This window comes from Primulina eburnea, chromosome 1 (assembly GCF_022965805.1).
Source record: "Primulina eburnea isolate SZY01 chromosome 1, ASM2296580v1, whole genome shotgun sequence".
NCBI lineage: Eukaryota > Viridiplantae > Streptophyta > Magnoliopsida > Lamiales > Gesneriaceae > Primulina > Primulina eburnea.
This window is the reverse complement of record NC_133101.1, coordinates 63,078,176-63,101,250: the sequence shown is the minus strand read 5'-3', so window position 1 is coordinate 63,101,250 and position 23,075 is coordinate 63,078,176. Positions and strand designations below refer to the sequence as shown.

At 32.8% G+C, this 23,075-nt stretch overlaps 2 protein-coding genes across 13 annotated transcripts; both read left to right on the top strand.

Moving 5' to 3' along the window:
- The first annotated feature begins 713 nt into the window (after positions 1 to 713).
- LOC140839633 (SUN domain-containing protein 4-like) lies at positions 714 to 11,244 on the top strand. Of its 11 annotated transcripts, none has more exons than XM_073206528.1 (7): positions 715 to 1,151; positions 2,398 to 2,622; positions 3,198 to 4,438; positions 4,514 to 4,599; positions 4,679 to 4,846; positions 6,893 to 7,096; positions 7,190 to 7,253. In XM_073206528.1, coding segments are annotated over exons 2-6 (1,656 nt in total). In that variant the 5' UTR covers positions 715 to 1,151; positions 2,398 to 2,462; the 3' UTR covers positions 6,894 to 7,096; positions 7,190 to 7,253. The 11 variants fall into 11 exon arrangements, with proteins under 11 accessions (XP_073062592.1, XP_073062629.1, XP_073062611.1 ...); XM_073206520.1 differs by having other exon boundaries at positions 716 to 1,151; positions 4,679 to 4,855; XM_073206543.1 differs by lacking the exons at positions 715 to 1,151; positions 2,398 to 2,622; positions 3,198 to 4,438; positions 4,514 to 4,599 and adding exons at positions 7,818 to 7,956; positions 8,975 to 9,011; positions 9,546 to 9,831; positions 10,069 to 11,244 and having other exon boundaries at positions 4,709 to 4,855; positions 7,190 to 7,340.
- Positions 11,245 to 18,475: 7,231 nt separating this feature from the next.
- LOC140839619 (uncharacterized) lies at positions 18,476 to 21,637 on the top strand. 2 transcript variants are annotated; one of them, XM_073206455.1, is made up of 7 exons: positions 18,480 to 19,175; positions 19,518 to 19,572; positions 19,809 to 19,883; positions 20,038 to 20,129; positions 20,724 to 20,805; positions 20,901 to 20,984; positions 21,297 to 21,637. In XM_073206455.1, exons 1-7 carry the CDS (start codon positions 18,844 to 18,846, stop codon positions 21,414 to 21,416), a joined length of 840 nt encoding a protein of 279 aa, XP_073062556.1. In that variant the 5' UTR covers positions 18,480 to 18,843; the 3' UTR covers positions 21,417 to 21,637. The 2 variants fall into 2 exon arrangements, with proteins under 2 accessions (XP_073062564.1, XP_073062556.1); XM_073206463.1 differs by lacking the exon at positions 19,809 to 19,883 and having other exon boundaries at positions 18,476 to 19,175.
- Positions 21,638 to 23,075: the final 1,438 nt, after the last annotated feature.

The following is a 23,075-nucleotide window of genomic DNA, read 5'->3' as shown; positions in this document are numbered from 1 at the left end:
TATATCTATTTACCATATAAAATAAAATAGTTTCGAAGATTAGTATCTTTGTTTGACAGTGATACCCCAAAATTACAGAATATCGGCCCATAAAGGCCCAAGCCTCTGATAAAACTCAAGCCAATGAGCCCATGGGCATGACGAATTTAATTTTTATTTGAGACAGCATCTTAGCCGGCCCATTAGTTTGTCGACTAGTTGAGCACATGCTCTTGATCAAGTCATAGCAAAACAATAATATATTATCTATACTATATTCTTACGTATGAGGATATGATAATAACTACTTAAAGAGGAAATCAAATTTTTTTTTCAATTTTACTATTATATGATACTGATATTACACTTTTATTTTTTCTTTTTTTTTAAATTTCAACACACACTTTTATTTTTATTTTTTTTATTTCAACCATTCAAATATCAATTTAATCCCTCTATAATTTGTCAAATTTCACTTTAATCCGTCGATAATGATTAAAAAGATTGGATGCGTGTGCATAGTAACTAATATAAAATCTGATTGCGATGTTTTTTTAAAAAATTTATGTAAATAGATTTAGTTGTTCATTTATAATTTATTTGCTCCAGACATGCTCAAGTCCAACAATTACATTATATTTTTTTAGTTGAAACAATATTCTATTTATGTTTTTAAAAAAAGTCAATGGCAAAATAATATTTATATATATCATCATAAAAGAAAAATCGATAAATAAATCTATCTAAACCGAAAAGGGCGACAGAATCCCAGAGCAGTGACGCTGGTATCCTAATTTCATCGATGCCGTTACCCGATACAATTCTTACTCAATGCTGGTTTAACGTCGTTTCTTAGTTCCGCGAGGCGTCCTTTCCGGCAACAAAGTGGGATCTTTGTCCTTGTAATCCTCTCTTTTTGGTGTCTTTCTAACACACAGTCTTTTCTTTTTACCTGAATGAAGCCATTTACTGGGTGGGGATTGCGGCAAATTTTTAAATTCGAGAACAACCAGACCTACCATAACATCCGCGGTTTGAGATTTTGTAGTATATTAAACGATAACGGCGAAACTTTCAGTGGAGACCATCTCTCAAATACGTCACAGTACGACGGAAGCAACAAGATCGATTCATTCTTCTCTCTTCTATAGAGGCGTGAAGAAAAATACTCAGTTGAGTCAGATACAGCTCTTGGGGGTGGGCATCGAACTTGTGATTCTGAGTTTCAGTAGTTTCCAAGACCTGATTTTGAATCAGGAGATTTTGGTTAAACAATTTTTTTTTTTCTGAAATAGATATTTTTTCTTTCGATCATCCTGCTATATCTTCTCTCTAACGAAGTGGGAATCGCGTGTCTGGATCTCTTAATCGAACCATTTGTTTTGTCGGTCAATTTGTTTCTCCCGATTCGGCTCTCCTGATCAAGAATATTACAAGCTTTTTCTTGACCATCATAATTGTTGAGCTCCGATAGATTTTTTTTTTTTTTTTTGAAAAGAGCTCCGATAGATTTTTGGTTTCATATATTTGGTTTAAACTGTACCAAACACATCATCAGCCCCTGGTGAAAGTCTCCATGTTCATAAAGTATTCTTGATAGAATCCAGAGCAGTATAAAGAAAATTACAGCTCCTGGTTATGCGAATGCTGGCACTTGCGTAATTTTTGTTTATCAGTGCATGTAAATCTTTATCTTAATCCTACTGTGATCTATTTTCATTTCCTATGGTTTACTTTCTTCAACATCATGGCAATCTGCTGATTTTATCTTTAAAATCCTCGGTTTCTGATTCCGCGCAACCAATCTAATCTTAGAACTTATGTTGTGTAATTCAACTTATTCATATTCAGGCTAGGAAATTGAGACTTTTTTCTCGGTGTCCACCCTTTAAAGCCCTTTATGACCCGGGTGACAGGGCTATTGTCTCCCCCGATCGAATTCTGTCTTGAATTTTTCAACTTTCGATTCACTCGTGGGATCCGGGCGGTCCGGGGACCACCACGGCTACTCTCTTCTTGAGAATCCATACATCTCTTATCAGTATATTTCTTTTCGAAATACAAACAGTGGAATCGCTTGACTTATATTAATATCGATCGCCATCCAAGTTTCAATATCTACCTTTGTATAAGAGAAAAATCGATAATTTTCCAATCAAAATATTTTTTATCTGCAGTTTTTTCTATCGATAGAATATCTACCTTTCCTAGAAAATTATGGATATAATTACTCTTCAGCATACCAAAAAAGGTGTCTTAATTTTAATCAAGATTCAAGTTTCACCCCCAAAATGATTCACACTTCCCCCTCTCCTGGCCTGGTTAACTTCACAGCAATCCCTAGGTCCAACTTTCCCTGTTTAGTTTAAAATATCTTTATCATTGAGATTAACATAGCTCCTTTGACTTCCATTGTAGGCCATTCCTGGTGTTTTTGTTTGGTAGAAGTGTTTTTTGATAGCAGCACTTGGATTGGATGTGCAATGCAGAGGTCACGCAGAGCTCTTCTACAAAGAAGAGCTTTGGAGAAGGCTCTTTATGGACGAAATCAGTTATATATGGTTTCTCTTTCTTTTGTGATTGTTCTATGGGGTCTTGTGTTCCTTTTGAATTTATGGATTGGCTATGGTGATGGTCGAAAAGGTCAGAATCTTCTTGAAGAACTCTTTTACTGATTTCAAGTACAAACTTTTTTCAATTCATGGGTTTGAATCTGAATTATCAACTACTCATTTCCTTCCTCATTCTTTACTTGATTAGCTTCCATTCCCTTCTTCCTCATTCATTACTTGATTAGCGCTCTCACTCTCTCTATGTACATATATGTGCGTGAGTACGCATACGTGTGCATGCGACAGTTTCAAATTTTGAGTTGTAAGTGTAAATTGTAATAATCAGAGGTTAAATTTCATGTATTTGAGTGGTTTATATGTGATTATAGTTACATGTTGTGGAGCAACTATTGTTCTGTTATCTTGTGTGGTTGGCTACGTGGCACAAGGGTCTAAATGCAACACTTGATATGTTATGCTGGTTTGACTATTTGAGTTTTACCATTACTATCAATTATAATTTTAAGCGTAGTGGTAGATGCTTGGTTTTACACATCATAAGTTGTATGGTGCCTAACTTCAAAGTTTGTTACTTGAAATTGTTATTGTATTGATGACATATTTGTTTTCAACAACTGAACTTTGCTTGCCTTCTGGTGGGTGTAGATGAATATCTGGAACTTTCTTTTGATACCCGAACAAGGAACAAAGACAAAGGGGCATGCGATGGGGATTCAAATTCTGTATTACATGAGAATAGCGCATTTTCGGAGGACACTGAATCTGAATTTTGCTTCGTTAAGTCAACCGTTGGTGATACAAAAACAGGTTTCAGTAATGATGAATCACAGGGTACAATGGAAAGTATAAGCCCTGAGTCTGAATCTGCATTCAATTTAAATTTACCCACAAATTCAGAAAAGGAAAAACATAAAAATGACCGGTTATTATCTGCTGCAACTATTGGCCTCGATGAATTTAGGAACAAAGCATTAAGTTCTAGAAGTAGATATCTTAGTGATCAGAGTGGAAGCATCATACATAGAGTAGAGCCTGGAGGAGCAGAATACAATTATGCTTCAGCGTCAAAAGGTGCAAAGGTCTTGTCTTACAACAAGGAAGCTAAGGGCGCTTCAAATATCTTAAGCAGTGATAAGGACAAGTACCTTCGAAATCCTTGCTCTACCGATGAGAAGTTTGTTGTGATTGAACTTTCCGAAGAAACCTTGGTAGATACTATTGAAATATCAAATTTTGAACTTCATTCTTCCAATCTAAAAGATTTCGAGGTACAAGGCAGCCCTGTTTATCCTACAGACTCGTGGGTTGAGCTGGGGAATTTTACTGCTGCAAATGTGAAGCATGCTCAGAAGTTTGTTCTTCCGGACCCAAAATGGGTGAGATATGTTAAACTAAATCTTCTTACCCATCACGGTTCAGAGTTCTACTGCACACTCAGTGTTCTTGAGGTATATGGAGTTGATGCTGTTGAGAAAATGCTTGAAGACCTTATTTCAGTTCAAGATAAGCTATTAGTATCTGAAGAAACATCAAGTGAACAAAAGCCCCTGTCAAGCATGCAAAACCCATACGAAGATTTAGCTGATAAACCCAATGCCTCTATAGGAATCTCTGACGTGAAAGTTGGAAGTGTTCCTGACCTAGTTGAAGAAATCCAGGGGCAGCAGGTTAGCAGGATGCATGGGGACAGTGTTCTTAAAATTTTAATGAAAAAAGTTAGATCACTGGATTTGAATATAGCTGTTCAGGAGCGATATTTAGAAGAGCTGAACTCCAGATATTCTGAAATATTCGAACAATTTGATAAAGAAATGGGAGACAAAGGTCTCCTGCTAGACAACATTTTGTTGGACATCCTGAGTTTCTCTAAAAGCAAGGATGACATGGTATGGAAATTTACTTTTGTTATCATGGAGACCATCTGTTAACATATCTTAAACTGCAATATTCATGATTGGCAGATTAAGGAGATCGGTGATATTTTGTCCTGGAAAGCCCTAGTTTCCATGCAGCTGGACATTATAATCAAAGAAAACTCCCGTCTCAGGTCGCATAAAATTGATTTCAAATATGCAAATATATATAGTTTGTTGGTCTTAACATATTCTCTTGTATCGTATTTGCAGTTTGGAGGTGGAAAGAGTTGGGAGGAATCAGTTGCATTTGGAGAATAAAGGGATCATCATTTTTCTTGTATGTTTATGGTTTGGATTCTTTGCTCTCATGAGGTTAATGGTAGAGATGAAATGGCCACCCCAACAACTGAATGTGGTGGAGAAGTCCGGGGAATTTTGGTGTGTGAGGTCTTCTTCTCCTTCTCCTTGGTTTTGTCTATTGCTCTCCACTACACTTACTTTGATCATCCTCTCCTTGTAGTTTTTTGCAAATATCAACTCGATCATCTCTTCACACCATCTTCATTATTAGTCCGTAGATATCTCAAAGCACAGCGCTGCTTAATGATCGATCCTGATGAGTCATTTGGTTTAACTATATTGATGGTTATGTCCAAGATTACCATTAATCATTAATCTTGCATGTATTCTTGAAGATTCAAATGAACAAAGAAGATTTGTGGCTGTTTATATGCCAAAGTTCATTTATTTTGTAAACAAGTTCTTATCAAGGGCCCACAGTTTATTTTAAAATGTTTATCACGTTATTCGTTCAAATTTTATATTTCTTCCTCCTGAAAAAATTATTTATATGCTTAACTTTTGCTGAATCATCAATTTTTTTTTTATCAAAAAGATGGTGTCGTGGTGATTATGTCATGACACGTCTATAAATCATTAAATTTTCATTCTACTATTCATTATCAAGAAAAAGTTGAGTTTTTTTAGAATAAAAGTCCCAAGTTTCAAAAAGTTTTCATGTGATATTCATGTACTATTATTTATTGAATTGTATGTTCTTTTGGAGTGATTTCTTTTTCATTGTCATTGAGGGAAATTTTCATACTATTTTTAAGGTGATACTATGAGAATACATGTATTAAGGATGAATATTTATCCTAAATATATGAGATAATATATATATATATATATATATATATATATATATATATATATATATATATATATATATATTTGATGTATAATTTTGATATGATTCATCACGTTCTAATAAGTAGTGTCATGACTTTGCAGTAAACATAAATATGAGCACGGTTGATGTACTAATATTATATCAAAATTATATATACATGTATATATATATTTATATTATTAAGAATATAGTTATATTTTTTATTTATTGAATAATGTATATCTTCAACCCCTAATTTTAGCTCATAATATTTTGTTTTTGTAAGATATATGTTGTTAATTTAGTGATATATGACATGGTATAAAATTTTAAAATTGATATAGTATTTCATCATCCTTGATAAATATAGTTTATGGTAGAATGTGTACCTCTTTTGGATTCTAACTTCTAATATTTTTTAAACTCCAACCCCAATAAAAAAGAAAAAAAATGGTTCTGTAAACTATACTTCTCTGTTAAGTAGGTTATTTCTTCTTCCTACTTTTTTTCTTTGGGAAAGAGGCTTCTTCTCCTACAGGGGACTTGTTCCTGCGTAGAAAAACCATTGGAACAAGTGTGATTCACCTCAATCCAATGGTTATCGTAGAATTATGCCAATATACATGAGTTATTGATTTATTTATTATTAGGCAAAAACATGTGTGAAACGGTTTCACGGGTCGTATCTGTGAGACAGATCTCTTATTTGGGTCATCCATGAAAAAATATTACTTTTTATGCTAATAGTATTATTTTTTATTATGAATATGGGTAAGATTGGTCGGTCTCACAAATTAAGATTCGTGAAACTCACTCTTATTATTATTGTTACATGAGATTTTTGGTGTATAAAGTAAAGAAGGTTGAGATAAGTTTTTTTTTATAAGAAGAAGGTTGAGATAAGTTGAAACAGAGAGGCGGGAGACCGGTCAGATATTAATTAAAAAGAAAAAAGAAAAAAAGCGGGAATTCGACATCAACTTGTAAATATTAAATGGGTGTATAATAATATAATTCAATGTTAAGAAAACGATTTTATGGATTATGTTAAAAAATAATATTTTTATATAAATTGGATAGACAGCCTCGGTATGGTTGTTTGAATTCAATAATTAGATCCTTTTCCTTTTTCCCTTTCTCTTCCCTCCCATTTCTCTCTCTCTAACCCTTTTTCCATCTGCAAACTCTGACCTAATTGTCTAACCACCCAGCCTCCTTTCTTTTAGTTACTCTTCTACTCACTTGATCGAGATTAAGTTTCTCCGTAACCGTTTGATCCGGCAAATTACTCGCTGAATTTGTTGTTGTAGCAGATCTGATCAGATCACTGACCGCCAATCGAGATGACACCCGCCGGACAGTTCGGAGATACCACTTACACTAAGATTTTTGTGGGAGGGTTGGCATGGGAGACTCAAAAGGACACTATGACTAGTTATTTTCAGCAGTTTGGTGAGATCATGGAAGCTGTTGTCATCACGGACAAGCCTACTGGTAGATCCAAAGGCTATGGATTTGTATGAGTCTCCCCTCCAGCTTCTCATTACTCGCAAGTTAAATTTCCGGTTTTTTGCTTAATAATGTGTGTCTCTATTATGATTGCTACGTAGGTTACTTTTCGTGACGCGGATGCCGCTATGAGAGCTTGTGTTGATGCTAATCCTGTGATCGATGGAAGGAGGGCTAACTGTAATCTCGCGTCCTTGGGTGTTCAAAGATCTAAGACTTCTGCCGTCAACACCAAAAATCATAATAACAACGGTATGTTGAGTAGTAGTTTGGTGTTGATTGTGTGTGTGTCTCGTTGGTCGCAGTTCTTTGATACATACACAGTGTTGCAACTTACAAGATGGTCATTAACTTGTTGGGTTACCATGGAGAGTTTTATAAACGTGGGATTGAAGCCAATACACCTTTAGCTTTAATTTTAGGGGCCTCTGGTCTTTGTTGTTCTATTTGAATTAATGAATCATTAAGAAATGCTTTACAACCACAGCTTAGTTGGCACAAGATAATATGACAGGTCATTCTTTCATTCTCGGTGAAGGCGCTTTTTACTTTATTTGTATGTAAATTTTGTCCATAAAGTAAAAGGTTGCTGTCGGTACTGAAACGTAAAATTGGATTTCCTTAGGTCATAAAGAATTGCTGTTGCGCGTCAAAATTCCAGATTTTGGTAAATAATGTGGTGCATGGCTGAAGATTAAGCATTGTTTTTTTTATTGTGGATGCATGCAGGTGGGACGAGGAACATGAGGGTGATAGGGGGTTTTCATCATCACGTTCAGGCGGGTGGAGTATTTAATCAGTCCGCTGGAAACGGCTTCCCTCAGTATTCTGTCCAGCAAGGGATTCCTAGCTACAACTTTCTTTATGGGTATGCACAGTTAATAATACTTGTAAATTCTGTGAATGCGCGTGGGCAAAGGCAGATCCAACAAAGTTGAAAGAGGCCATCGCCTGTCTGAGTTAAAAATTATAATTAATTAAGCATTCTTTCAAAAATCCTACTTTTGCCCCATTACTATCTTACCTTTGCTTAAATTTAATTCGAAGATGTATTCGAATTTATTTGAAGTAGGCTCAAATTCAATGCTTTCAAATATATATCGAATAAATTTTTAGCTTACGGCTCGATTTATATTTCCATCTAATTTCCCTTCCTAAATAGTCAATAAAAAATCTGGGACCGTATCGAGAATGGGGACGCATGCTTTATTGCAGCAGATTTTTCGCTTTACCTAATCCTTATGTTTTGTGATTTAAGGCTGCACACACGTGTGTTGCCAACTCATTCACACCCAATCTCATAATACTAGCTGGCTAGATAATTTTGAGTTCTGTTCTATTCACGCATGCTAGTTCATATTCCCATTTCCCACCACCCTCCATCATCATTTCCACCAAATCACATTTCTTTCTCTCCCCCCTCTCTCATACAGACTTAACAAATGACAACCTACCGACAAATAATACTTGTAGCATTATTCTCCCATCTTTTCTTATGAACGACAGCTGTTCTGACTCAGCAAGCCCGTTTTCTACTCTTCAAGAATCACGAGATTTTTTTTGAGTTGCTATAAAAAAAAAGAACCGAGTGTAGGATAGATACCAAAATCAGCTGTAATCAAGTGCCTTTTTTTTTTTATCGATTCTGTCATCTGCATATATATGCATACGTAAAAACTGATCAACTTTAATCGGTATATGGGTCTTAAAATATTGTATTTTGGGGAGATCGACCCCCTCTTTCTTGCTGGGTCTGCCTCCACCTGTGTTCTAATTTGGTGATTTTCAAAACATGTGCTTGATAAATAACAAATTAAACGAACGTTAGTGATTTAAATCTATATCTACAACTCTTTTAATCATTTTTTATGAATATCAACATGCAGGTACACTCCGTTCTCGGCTGAATATGCTTACCCTGCGGTATGTTTGCGCAAAACTACCCCTGCACTAAATAGTAATTTGCTTCAGAAGGCTGGTATAAGGAAACTAAAAATGGTTTCAATCAAGTTGATCGAAGTGTGGTTTTATAAAGTACCCTAAACGTTTGAAGCACACCGTTACTTATACTCTCTCAATCTCACATGAAAATCAAAGAGTGGGGTTTTTCAATTAATTTTTTTTTTATCCGCACTTCATTTTTAAATCACGTTTTGTTTTGTTTTGTTTTGTTTTTTTTTTATTTTCACAATTCAAATTTTGTTGGGTTGGTAGTCTGGTTTTACTCAACATGATCGTGACAAATACGCTGAAAAGATTATTCCCTAGTATATTTATAGTTCAAACAAGCGCAAAACATTTCTTGATTCTGATATCCAAGTGTGCCATCAGAAAATAGGTCTTGGATAATCTGGAAAATGTGATCTAATTTATTCTTCCAAATGTAGAATGAAAACATTGCATGTACTATGTGATAGACTGTAAAACGATTAATTCAATATCATAATATTTGTTTAGAGTTATTACGGTGTGTATGGAGGAGCCAATGGAGGTCAGTATCCCTTATATGGATCTGGGACAGGTGGACTGGTGTCAGGTGCTGCTGCAGCCTACTATCCTTATAATCTCAATTTCAGCGAGGGGTGCGAAGGATCCACTGGATACACCACCAACCAGGGTCATGGCGGCATTCAGTTTCCTCAACATCTCTTTCAGTATCAAGCAATTAGCTCAGCTGCGGCCCTTTATCCCCACCATTATGGCACCCCTTTATCTATAGCCCCGCCGAGTCCACTGCAATCAGGTCTGTTAATAAATTGTCCATTCCAGTGATCACCCAATTAAGGGAAAATTATTGTCATTTTTGGTTTGATAACTCTGGGGATATGACATTTTTAGCTGTTGCATGTTATAGAGTTGGACTAAAAATGATTCTTTCCCTAATGAATGCAGCCATTTCTGCGTCCATGATATACTATGTATTCGATTGTGGAACTAGGAACTGCTAATACCTTTGACAGTGGGCTTTGTTGTGACACAGGGGTAACCATGGCTCTGCATCGTTGAGAGATTCACACAGAAAAGATCAAGAAAGATTCATATCCATTCTCCTCCAAAGCCCGTTTGGCCTAATCATGGTTAATCTCTTTCCACTTCCCTCTGTGGACGCCCATGCCGCCCTGACTGTGGCATTCTGCCGTTTCCACACATGGAAATCCAGCCCTTCATAGGGGTTGCATCCAAATTTGGATTACCCTTTCTCCATCTCTTCATGATTTCTCTGGCTGTAGAAAAGGTTCCTGCAACAGAGAATCACAACATACATGCATCTCATTCATACCCAACACTGGCCTCTTGGCATACGAGTCATCAGGCAAAGTGTTGCATGCTATTAGTACTTTTGTTACTTTCAGCCCTGGAAAGGCTTAGAAAGTATCATTTTCAAAAGGCTACATTTCAAACCACTTTTTTTAAACTTTTAACAGGTAGTTTCAAAATGTTGATCTTGAAATGGTTGAACACTTCAACATCTCCCTTCCCTGGATATTTCAGCAGATCAGGAAATTAGGGTCCCTGATTCTGTTTTGTAATATGCCTAATCTCAGGACTTTGTAACTTCAATTTTTTTTAATCAAAGTAGGTTAAAAGATTTTAATTTTTCTCTCACCGATCTATTTCGAACTCTGCTTAATTTTATCTGTCGGATGGAGAAATCGATCATCTCTTCTTAGGAAAAAGGGAGATTATCCATCCCACATCATGTTTTCATCTTTGTATGTATATACAAGTAACCATTAGAATGGCTAAACTTGTGGAGTTTATCCCTGCTACACAACCGTTAATTAGGTAGGATAAATACCCTTCTTTTGAAACTTTAATCTTTTCTGGAACTCCATGAAATGGTTGTGGAGTTCCAATTGCATAAAAACTAAACCCAAGATGTTTTTGGTGTCTCTGGGTTTGACTAGTTCTCTAGCACATGCATCAACCATGGTTAGGTTTCAGGCAGGCCATCTTTGTTATCGCACTCTCTCTATATGTATGTATTGAGGACGGCAAGCATGCAACTTTATTATGCTTTTTCTTTTATCAAGTCAAGTCTACTATGGTTTGTAATGTAAGAAGGAAAATGGGTCAATATCGTACAGTAGATGTTGATGAACCCGGTACTGTTATTTTTCTGTTTAATCTATTTAAGAACTGTATTTTGTCTCTACCGACCTGACTCATTTAAGTACTAACGATGCATTAACTAAACATGCAAATTATTCTATGAAGTGGCTGATTCAAGGACGTCGATATCTTTTATGAGTATATCTCCACTTATTATTAATATTTCTTTTCGGAATATATATCTCTGCTTATTTGATTGATTCACTAGTTGTGATTATGATGACGTTGATTTATCAACTATAGTAGTCATTGGTGTCAATAATGAGTCAAGAATATTTTCATTGGATCCAATGTTAGGTAATAAAATGTGACCAGCAGTTGGTTGGTTGATCTTGGCAGACAGATAAGATGAGGATCTTCTCTTCTCCTTTAACTTGTCTTATTTTTTATTTTACTTTCTCAAATGGTACATTTTCGCTTTTTTTCCACAAATGTAAATCAAATGCCAAGTTCTTATCTCCATAAAAAAAGTAAATTTTTTTTTATACTTTTTATGCATAAAGAAATGTTTGTACCTTACACTGTTACACGTATGTTACCATGTCGTTAAAAGTCCTACCACTTCCATTTCCGTTACGTCTTTTTTCGCACAAACTTCACAAGAAATATCAAATATCAAACGAGTTTTCAATTTTATCTTTCTTTAGTGACTGCTTGATTACAAGATCTCAAATTAAATTGAGATATATTAAGAAAAAAATAGAAGATATATTGATAAATATGAACACATGTGACATGTCTATTATGTTAGAAAAAAGAAATGTTATCTATATAATTGAGATCGAGAGAGTATATAAATTATAGGACAAATTTGTAAATAAACTTTGATGAAGCTTCTCCTTCCACGGAATTGATTTTCAAGGTAACTGATGAGGACATGTTGAATCGGGAAAGAACTTGGTGGACAATTCCACCATGTCGTGTTGATAAGCTGGAGATGGTCGCCCGGGCGTCTGGACCTGCACTTTCAAGAGAGAAAGAACGTTAATGGGTGACAGAAAATTCTCCAACATGACCACCCTGACGATCAAGTCAATTAACGATTATAGAGAGATTTTTGTAATAAATGTTGTAGGCTATATGTAAATGAATGCCCAAATGTTTCAACAAACCTAATATTTATAGAAAGAAAGACAATGATGACATTGTTTTCAATGCCCACTTACTAATTATAGCAAGATGGTTACCATACCCTACTTTTCTGACGCCAACTTGTCAAACTGTCATTTTCGTCTTGTCAAATCAATGAGATTTTGAAACAAATGATTATCAAGATAAAGTATCTTAAACTTGTGCACTCGAGTGAAGTGCTATTATCGAGATAACCCGGGTAGAGAACCATCGCCAAGGAACTCGTTTGGAAGCCCGACTATTATTGCTCTTTTTAGAAGACCATTTGTGTTCTAATCTAATGCTTAAACGACTGCCCACCAGTTTTAATGTCACCAATTTTACTATTTCAATGCATGTTTTTTGTACTGCTTTCTCATTATATTGGTTTTTGATGTGTGTTAATTATTAACAACATTTTTTACACCCCTCCAATAAAGTATTAATAAAATCAACCATCGAGACTAGCTAAGGTTTTGAAAAAAAAAATCAAATTTGCATTTAACATATAAATATTTTATATATGTTACAAATATAGAAATGTTACTAAAGTTTTGAAAATAGTATGTTTATGATTCAGATAAACAGTCTTTAGTATTTCTCATTAGGTATAGTATAATCTTTGAAAATAAATGCGGAGGTTCAGTGTGGGAGATTATTTTCCGACAAAGATTATTCCGACACAAATTACATTTTAAAAGAAATATCGGAAATGAAACAGAATGTCAGCTAATTATTTTGTCTCCAATTAATCTATATCTATATCTATATAAATATACCAATTGAATTGTGAATTTCCTCTATTATCCTCATTAATCTATATCTATATAAATATACCAATTGAATTGTGAATTTCCTCTATTATCCTCATTAAAATTATACTCTAATGACACTTTGTCTTCTTTTTATGTAATTAGTTAATTATTATTAATCAATTATTATTAATCCATTGACTAATTATTATTTATTACTCTTTCACTCACTTTCATGGCATGACTATAAATAATATCAAAATATTTGTTCAACAACTAATAATTCGAATCAATATGTAATAATATTATTTATAAAATGAATTGTTTTGTGAAAATACCTTACAAATAATAGTAATAGTGTTATACGTTCTTTTATTAAAATAAATAAAAAAAAATTATGCTAATAGAGGTTTCGAACTTATTTTTACAATTTATGTATTAATTATATTTTTCATAATCTTAGTTTTTTACAAAAAAATACAAAAAAATTTATAGGTTTCGAACTTATTTTTACAATTTATGTATTACTTATATTTTTCGTAATCTTAGTTTTTACAAATAATACAAAAAAAATTATATTTAACAAAACATAAAATAAGAAATTATAAATTTATATGTCGAGGTTTAATCTATATCTATCTATATACAAATCTATATATATGAATGTGAATTGTGAATTTACATAAATATCCTTATCTTCATTTAATAATAATAATAATTTACATAAATATTCTTACCTTCATTTAATAATAATCATTAATAAATGTTTTTTTCCCATATATTCTTTTAATAATAATCATTTCATTAAAACATTTTTATTTTTAATTTTAAAATTAATTACTTTGATATTTAAATTGACATCAAATTCACAGAAAATCATTATCATAAATACATGTTTATTTTTTGTTTGTTTTTCATCTATTCATTTAATAATAATCATTAATATATTTTTATTTTTAAATTTAAAATTAATTACTTTAATATTTACATTGACATCAAATTCACATAAAAGCACTATCATAAATACATATTTATTTTATTTGTTTTTTTCATCTATTAATTTAATAATAATCATTAATATATTTTTATTTTTAAATTTAAAATTATTTACTTTAATATTTACATTGACATCAAATTCACAGAAAATCACTATGATAATGTTATAAATTTAAATAAATTGTTAATATTACGAACATTAAGGTAATAATGGGAAAACAAATATAGATGAGTGTGATTGAATAAAATTAAATTATTAATAAATATTAACGTCATATAAAACATTTTTTTCCTATTTAGAAGGTAGATATATATAGATTACTTATATATCAACAAAAATATGTGATTGAGAGAAAATGTTTGTATGTAAGTGATTTCATTGCAAACATTTAAGTTATTTAATCAATTTTCAATATATGATGCTAAATACATATTACTAAATAATATATTATCTATTAATTAATCTATTAAATAAATGACTTTCATTTGTGAGCTTACTATTATATTATTTTTTTGTTTTACAATTTGTCATGTTAATGGTGTTATTTAAGTTATTTTTTATCTTAGTTTAATAAGATCATTAATAGTGTATTTAACTCAATCAAACTAATTATTATTTTAATTTAATTTTAAATTTAATTTTTATTAGTTAAATTTATATATTGCCGTCAAATAATAATAGGAAGACAAAGGGAGATGAGTCGGACTGAATAAAAATAAATTATTAATAAATATTAATGTCATACAAAATTTCTTTATGTCGTTTAAAATAAAAATATTTTCAGACTCTTTATGTGTCAATAGAGATATGTGATTGAGAGAAATGTTTGTCTGTAAGTGATTTCAAACACTGTTTTTAAGTTATTTACTCATTTTTTTTATAAATGCTGCTAAATAAATATTACTAAATAATATGCTCCATTTGATTATTTTGTGTTCTTGCAATGGGAGGAGTTTTTTTACCCTAGCGTTACATGTTTGATTGTTATATGTCATTTGCATTGATCATGTAATTGTGTTTGAATTGTTTATGTGATTTGTTTGTTTGCACAAAGAAAAGAGAAACAAAATCAAATATCCAACAAAAATGTTTATTTTTCAATTTTTTATTGTTGAGATATTTTTTTAATTTTTAAACACATAATGCATTGTTATCTGTTTGCTTAGATTACTTAGTTTGAAGTGACTTACAAAATACTAAAAAAATTGAAATATTTCTTCTTTTTTACCTTATGTATCAGAATATCAAGAGATAATATTTTTTATTTATTGAGACAAATATATTTCCAAACTTCTGTCTATAAATCAATATTTAATTTTTTTACGATATTATTATATTCTCTAATCAATTCTTTTTACTTAGATTGCTAGAAGGCATTTTAATTTGAGTTTTTATGTTCTTGCTTATATTATTTTTGTAATATTATTTATTATGAAAATAATAGGTGAACTACAAAATTTGGTCGGTCTAAGAGTCCTCTGATGAACGACAAATATGGATAAATTATTAAAATATATAATATCAAATAGATTTTTGGAATGCGATTTTGTTCTAATTCAATGATTATGCATTATTCTAAATTTTAATTATATCACAAGTTAATGCATGTTTTGTTGTTGCTAGATATATTTTGTCAATAGTATAATATTTTTCTATGGTTTAAGAAAAATTGTGTGACTTTGTATTATATTTTTACGGCTGCTTTTCTAAATGGTTTTATTATGATTTCAAGTCACTATTTTTCATTTGTGTTTTTTTTAAAGAAGTGGAATGAATATCTATAAAACGATGACATTAATAAGGCGTCTTCTCTTTATTTGAAAAAAATATTGGAAAATTTATACAAATTGTGAATAATATGAGTTAATATTTAATTGGAGAGTGATTTATGCTTTTTATTGCTCGTATATACTTCAATTTCTTTGTTATTGTACTAAATAAATTATTTTTAAACTTTGAGTTATCATTTTTTTTTTCTTATCGAAGTTCTTTGTGTTATGATTTTTTATACGTTTTGGTTAGTTTTGTTGGCGGCAATTGGTTAGTTTATATAAAAATAAGTATAAGAGTATACCAATCAAAGCCACATATTCTGGGTCTTCTGTTGTACGAAGAGAATAATAAATGATTTATGTGAATTATATAATTTCTTGGTTTTTCATACATATAGTCTACGAAATGCGTCAAATTTCGAACAAAAAAGTTAAGACAAACATAGTGGATGAAAAAAAAGAGACATGTTGCACCATAGTAGGTCGAACCATGGTGCTTGAGCTACTATGCGGTTTAAAAGATTTGAGTTGCACCATTACTACTAGCTATAGCTTTTGGTAAAGCGGCAAGCGCTCGGTCCTACAATTGGTATCAGAGCCAATATCACGGGTTCGATTCTCATTAATGGCAAGAAGTTCAATTCTTGGTAGGAAGATTGTTGGGTGCAATAATTGTCCCTGCTTGGTAAAACGGCCGAACCGTGGTGTTTGAGCAGATGTGAGGTTTAAAAGATTTGATTTGCACCATTACTACTAGCTATAGCTTTTGGTAAAACGGCAAGCGCTTGGTCCTACATATTATGTCCTAATTTCTGTATGATATAATTCAAGCACATTTTTTTTATAGATATTTGAAATTAGGTCCAACTAAGTAACATGAAACATATACATATATATTAAATCATATTTAAAGCAAAATGTTAAGATCAAGAATGATTCAGATTTAAATTTCAACGAAGCACAATGAAGAAGAAATTTAAGAATTGTATGTGTACGTTAAGTGTTATGTAATGATTATGTTGCTACTTCATGGTTGTGCGACATATGTATGTCATATAAAATGTTAATATTTTTCAATAAAATAGTTTTTCAAAAAGAAAAAATTCTTCTTTCAGAAAAAGAAATACATGAAAAACAAATTGTGCATAATTCTCATTCTATTTATAATGGTATGAGAACAATTCTAAAACTTTCTTGACACAATATAATAGATCAATTCTGTGCATTTTATTGAGACATTAACCCAATTTCACTTTATTTCCTCCAATATTATCTCGATATATTTCGAGGTGACTACGAGATTGTTTTTGTCTCTTTTTTAGTCAAAGTGTCTAACCAGCTAATTCATAACATATATGATGGTAGCATAGAATACTCCTCGTCAAATAAATTCACTTAGCCAAATATTAAATTCAAATAAAATTCTACAATATTTCATCAAATTAATTTTGACTATCATAAAATGCTCATGAAATCTAAGTGGTTATATTATTATATGAGATATTGAATAAGACAAATACTTTGACATATATTTGAATGATATCTCATATGCATATCTTAATTACATTATTCGTATCTCTTCTCAATATTTTTAAAATACAATAATTAATTTTGTATATCGTTCCACAAGATATAAAATATTATAAAACAAAATATAAACTCGATATAAGAAAATTTGTTTTGTTTCAATGAATAATATAATATTATTTTCTAAACGCAACAAATGATATTGAAATTATATCATCCTCGTGACATGATGCACGCAATCATTATTTCAAAGCTTCCAAAAAATGACGATCAAGATGACTTTCTTGAATTGCGTCAAATTAAATGAGAACACAATTCTAGGATATAGCCATTTGAAGAGATTTCAAGTATTTTTCTCACAGTGATTGAGAAATAGTTGTTAAAAATTTGTTAACCTTATAGCTATATGTTGTAATATCGATACTAAATATATAAAAAAGATATCACAAATATCACAATATTTGAAGAAGGTGTAACATTATTCATTGGTTATGTTGTTGAAAAATATATATGTTATACATACTTTTAGTCACAAGTGAAAACTTATACGAGTAAAAGTATTTAGGAGTTATAGTTGATGATTTCAAAAACTGAAAAATCATTTAACAACAAAAAAAATATTCGGAAAAATAAGATTATCAGATAGAAATAATGTAGAAAACCGAAAAAATGTCGTGATAAAGAAGCAAATTATGAGCATGTCAGATCCCGGATAAAGATTGTAAATAACATAAAAGATGTTAAAGACGATCAGATATTTGCTGAGCATACCAAAATAGTTATATGCATATTATAACAAACTACGACAAAGAGTTGTTGAGTTGTCAAAATCAACCAAGAAGCATATTGGAAAGTGTGTCGAGTAGATAAGATAATTTCTCTGATTCATATACCGTCTATGGTCATGATTTTTTTATTTTATATGGCTTGGTTTGTTTCAGTGGAGAAATATTATTAGCCATGTTTTAATTCAAATAAATATTATCAAAATTTCGTACATATATTTTCAGTAGTTTAGATTTTTACGTGCAACGTACGTGCATTTTTCTAGTACTTGTAAAATAGACGTTGGAGCCAGTCCACTCAGTCAATCTGCTCCACGTGCCAAAATATAGTTGGCATCTTACGGATGAGGCGATTCTTTGTAACCTGTGGTTTGTGAATCTTTGCGGCCTCTTTGAGGCAACGTGCGAGTGAAGATATTTTGGGTTGCGTATGTCGTTAAGTGTTAGATTTTCAGAAGTTCGAGTTAGGAGAAAGGAAAACAAACGATCGAGGATCAAATTCAGTTTCTGTATTGCATTCTTACTTCCTCCGCTTAACAATGGAACACTGATTGTGGAGGCCGTTTCAATCTCCTTGCTTTCCTTTGATCTATTGCAAGATCAGTTCGAGTGGAAAGTGATGGTTGAAGGGTGCTGCTGACGGTAACTCTTAAAGGCTGAATAAATTTAAACGAGTTCGTGTTTCAAAGTGGTGAGTTGATGGCGCAATTTTCGTCAGTAAAGCGCCTCTTCAGTGGTGATACTTTGTCGGTTTCGAGGTTCGAATCCAAAAACCACTGTAAAGTTAAAGAATTTGGTGGTTGTGGCGGCGCAGGATTAAGATTTACCACCTACTCACCATCCATCAAACGAGGAAATCACGAATGCAAGCTCAGTTTTTTCGATAGTTTCACAGTGCATGCCTCCTCTTCGTCCGATCCTCGCAATGATCCCGACGGAATTTCTTATGAAATCTTATTGGAGGAGTCTGTGGAATTTGAGAGTGATGATCTTTCTGGTTTTAGAGGCCTGGTCTTGGATATTTCTTACAGGTCTGCCTTCCGTTCCTCTTAGTTCCATACTGTCGCTTTATGCTGATTGTTATGGGCACTCCACATTCCAAAGAGCATTCGAATTACTTCCATTTCTGGGCTTAAATCACCCTTCCCGAACTATACTAAAAGAAAAAAAGAATCTTTGTTTCCAATTCTCGATTCTTGTACCAGTTACATGATGTAAAGTACGTATCATTTGCCCATCGGTTTTGTGCTTTTCTGGTGCTGCATACAAAATGTCTGCATGCTTCTCTTCCACAGGGGATAAACTAGAATATACAAACTGGAATAATAGTTTTTTTTGTAAAAATGATATACATGAATTGCCCCTGATGCTAGGCCTGTCAATGTTGTCTGCTGGAAGCGTGCAATTTGTTTGGAATTCACGGATAAGGTGAGAGTTTTTGCTTGCGTGCTTCAATTCATGTGTCAGAGTATCATGTGATATACAAAAGAAAAAGAAAGATAAAAAATGTCAATGATTAGACGAATTTTCCTTCTCATCCATCCGTCTTTCCAGTTGGCAATCCAGAACAATGTTTGATCTTTACCTCCCATTCTCATTTCATCTGTAGTTATGTAGCAAATTTGTTCAAATTACAACCTTGCAATTTCATCTTCTAATTGCAGGCTGATGTTTTAGAATATTATGATCAAACTGTAAATTCTCCAAGTGGTTCCTTCTATATCCCTGCAGTGTTGAGGGTGAGATGTGATCAGGGATTTTTGTGTGGTTATTTTTTTATTTATTAATTTTTTTTTTCAAATTTCCTGCTCATTGAGTTTCTTTAATTTTTGAATTATTCCTGATTTTTCATTCGAACTAATCAATGATACTTTGCTGCATCCACTCTCCCAGGTTCCTCATTTACTACAAGTTGTGAAGAGGAGGAAAGTCAGAAGATGTCTTAGTCGTAAAAATATTTTAAGTCGTGACAATTTCACGTGTCAGTGAGTTCTTGAACCATAGAACCCAGATTTGAATATCCGAGATTCGATTACTGTCATTTGCTTGAATCTTATTAACGGAACTGGAACCTCTTTCCACGCACCGAAGGAGTAACAAGGAAATAAGAATTTCAACTTTACACTAATTGCAGCATCTTTGTATGTTATTCTTTTATCTTGCTTTAAGGTCCGGCTACAATAATTTTTCATTTAAATTAGGCTTGATGTTATTGCCTAGCCAAAGCCTCTTTCCAAGGAGAGATTTTACGTATTTTGCATGCATTATATTAAGACTCTGAGGTCCAGTTACTGGGTACTTGTAAGGGTGCAAGTTTCTTGATCGACGCAACTATGTTTGTTGCTTAAATGATGTCTAGATGGTCCGATTAAATTTGCTGAAGGCAAATAATAGCAATCTCTAATCCTTGAGTAATTGCGAGGTCGTTTTATTTTCTCCAGCTTTTTCAATATCATTCTCATTTGTATCATCTTTTCACAGGATTGTTAGTAACATGAACATGTCTTTAATCATTAGCATTCTGCTTCATCAGTATTTATTTATTTTGACCCATATATACATATTTTTTCACTTGCCAGATATTGTGATTCTGCTGAGAACTTGACCATTGATCATGTTCTTCCAATTGCACGGGGGGGAGAGTGGACATGGGAGAATCTGGTAAACAAAGCCTATATTTGTTTTATTCTTTGGTGTGAGTTGTTTGGAATATTAAAAAATCACAAGTGTGTACTTTTCACTGCTGTTTTTAACAGGTTACCGCCTGTGCCAAATGCAATTCAAAGAAAGGTCAGAAGACCTTGGAGGAAGCAAATATGAAATTGGCGAAAGTTCCCAAGGTGAGACCAACATATGCATAATATAACCTGGAATCACAAGGACCATAGTGAGAAGAAGCAGAGTTTGCTGATGCTTATTGCCTGGATTAGGGGTGTAAATGGGTCGCGTTTACATAAAAATTACTGTCTGTGAAAATACTCCCGAGGGCTGATGATGAATGTCTAGTAGACCCTTGGCAAAATGCGAACCTAGATGAATTATTGATCGTCTATCCTAAGTAAAGGGCATTCGATTTAGCAGTAAAATGGCTCTCAGATCATGTTTCTTTTTTTATGCGATTCTTTTTACAATTATCCTATGTTTTGTTGCAGGCCCCCAAGGACTACGACATACTTGCCATACCACTGACAAACAGCGCTATAAAAGTGCTTAAAATGCGGAAAGGGGTGCCAGAAGAGTGGCGGCAGTACCTCTCGAAGCCATATGTTTAGTGTATAGAAACTTTTATTGACTCTACCAGGCATTGTAATATGACGAATGCACTCTTCCCATTGTACCAGAATGTGTGATTAAGTGGATCAGTGCTGCATGAATATAATGTCTTGCCAATCATCATAAGTTAAACGGTTCTGTATTCTCTCATTAGCAAATCCTATGGTTTCTTTTGAATAAACTAAGAAGAAGCGCGTGTGTTGCACGTTGTGCTCGGTGATTATTGTCCAAGTTAAGTTTGTGCATTGGGGACCTAAACTTAAATTATATAACAAATTATTATCTCTTGAATTTGTCATGTCACGCGAATTTCCACTAACAAAGTACTGGAGACTTGCAATGTTAGTTCTCGGATATATATAAATAACATGTCAATTAATTTTAGCCTTAAGTATCCAAATTTCTTCTCGGAAGTTCGTTTGTAATAGATGTTGTGTTAGGTGTTATGGGATATTTTGGGTAACATTCGACTGGGTTTCCAGAACATGTAGTCTTATCTCAACTTAAAATAGTACGGTTTGATATGACCAGGTTTGAGACAATAATGACAAACAAATTGGCGTCTCCTTCTCTTCGGCTTCTAAATAGAAACTAGCTTATTTGGTGGGAAGATTTGGCCATAGAAGTGACTGTAGGTGTATTTGATGTGTTAGTGTTTTTTCACAAATACAGTTGGTTTTGATGATTCTCCAACTTCAAACACATTGTTGTTGAAACCTAGACCAGCCTTATTATCCTTTCTCATCATCAGTATAGATCAAGCTTGGTTGTGCTTGTATTAAACTTAGCAAGTGTTTGCGTTGATGTTTCAAGATCCCATTGATCTTGCACAATTCCGAATCCTTCTTACTTAGGATTATCTCAAGTTTGGCCACAACACTCTTTAGCTCAGTATTTTCCTTTGAGAGAGTTGTGTTCAATTTATTTCTCTAGGTCCATTCAACATACAACTCCTCATGTAATTTTATACGCTCTCCAGAGTGATTTCTCTGGTATCTACTTCCAGATCTTCCTGATCACTTGAATTTCCAAAAGTTGCAGCATTGAAGCAGACTGATTTTTGAGTGATTTTCCGGTCAGACATTGTAAGACAAGAGGCAACACCCAGTGGATTGACTTGAAACCAGTGTCTTTCTTCAAAGAGTACAGTTAGGTAAGTGTGATTTTCATCTTTATTAGATTCTTGCTCTTCATCCGATTTCTGATCGCTTAAGAAAACATTCACCCTTTATTTTTGCAAAGTCATTCGAACATTCATTCGCATAATATCCAAAACTAGTGCACTCTCTACATTGCACAAAATCAAATCTCTTAGGTCATATTGATTCTTACCTTCATTCCTATGTCGAAATTGTCCTTGGGCGGAGAAGAACATTTGAGTTTTTCATGAGCAATTAGACTTAGAAACTTAGATTTTTGTCAAACTCTTTTTTTGCCCTTTAATCATTTTCAAATAATCTCCGAACTTTTTCAAAATTAATGAGATATAATCTTCACAAAGGTCCGACTCATTGACTTCTTGTGACAATTGAAGAATATCTTTAGGAATCATTTGAAATTTAAAAGGAATAGTCTTACATTTGTCTCTTTTTTGTAGATCCATTTCCACTCGAAAATACGAAAGAAACTAATCAAGTTATCTAATGTGAGCTGAGTTG

What these genes read in the sequence shown, in the direction of transcription:
- LOC140839619 (XM_073206455.1), top strand. Translation starts at nt 18,844, where the DNA reads ATGGCGCAATTTTCGTCAGTAAAGCGCCTCTTCAGTGGTGATACTTTG. An exon ending in GTCTTGGATATTTCTTACAG is followed by an intron (nt 19,176 to 19,517) that starts GTCTGCCTTCCG and finishes CCCTGATGCTAG; the next exon opens with GCCTGTCAATGTTGTCTGCT. An exon ending in ATATCCCTGCAGTGTTGAGG is followed by an intron (nt 19,884 to 20,037) that starts GTGAGATGTGAT and finishes CCACTCTCCCAG; the next exon opens with GTTCCTCATTTACTACAAGT.
- LOC140839633 (XM_073206491.1), top strand. Translation starts at nt 2,463, where the DNA reads ATGCAGAGGTCACGCAGAGCTCTTCTACAAAGAAGAGCTTTGGAGAAG. An exon ending in CTATGGTGATGGTCGAAAAG is followed by an intron (nt 2,623 to 3,197) that starts GTCAGAATCTTC and finishes TGGTGGGTGTAG; the next exon opens with ATGAATATCTGGAACTTTCT. An exon ending in CTAAAAGCAAGGATGACATG is followed by an intron (nt 4,439 to 4,513) that starts GTATGGAAATTT and finishes CATGATTGGCAG; the next exon opens with ATTAAGGAGATCGGTGATAT.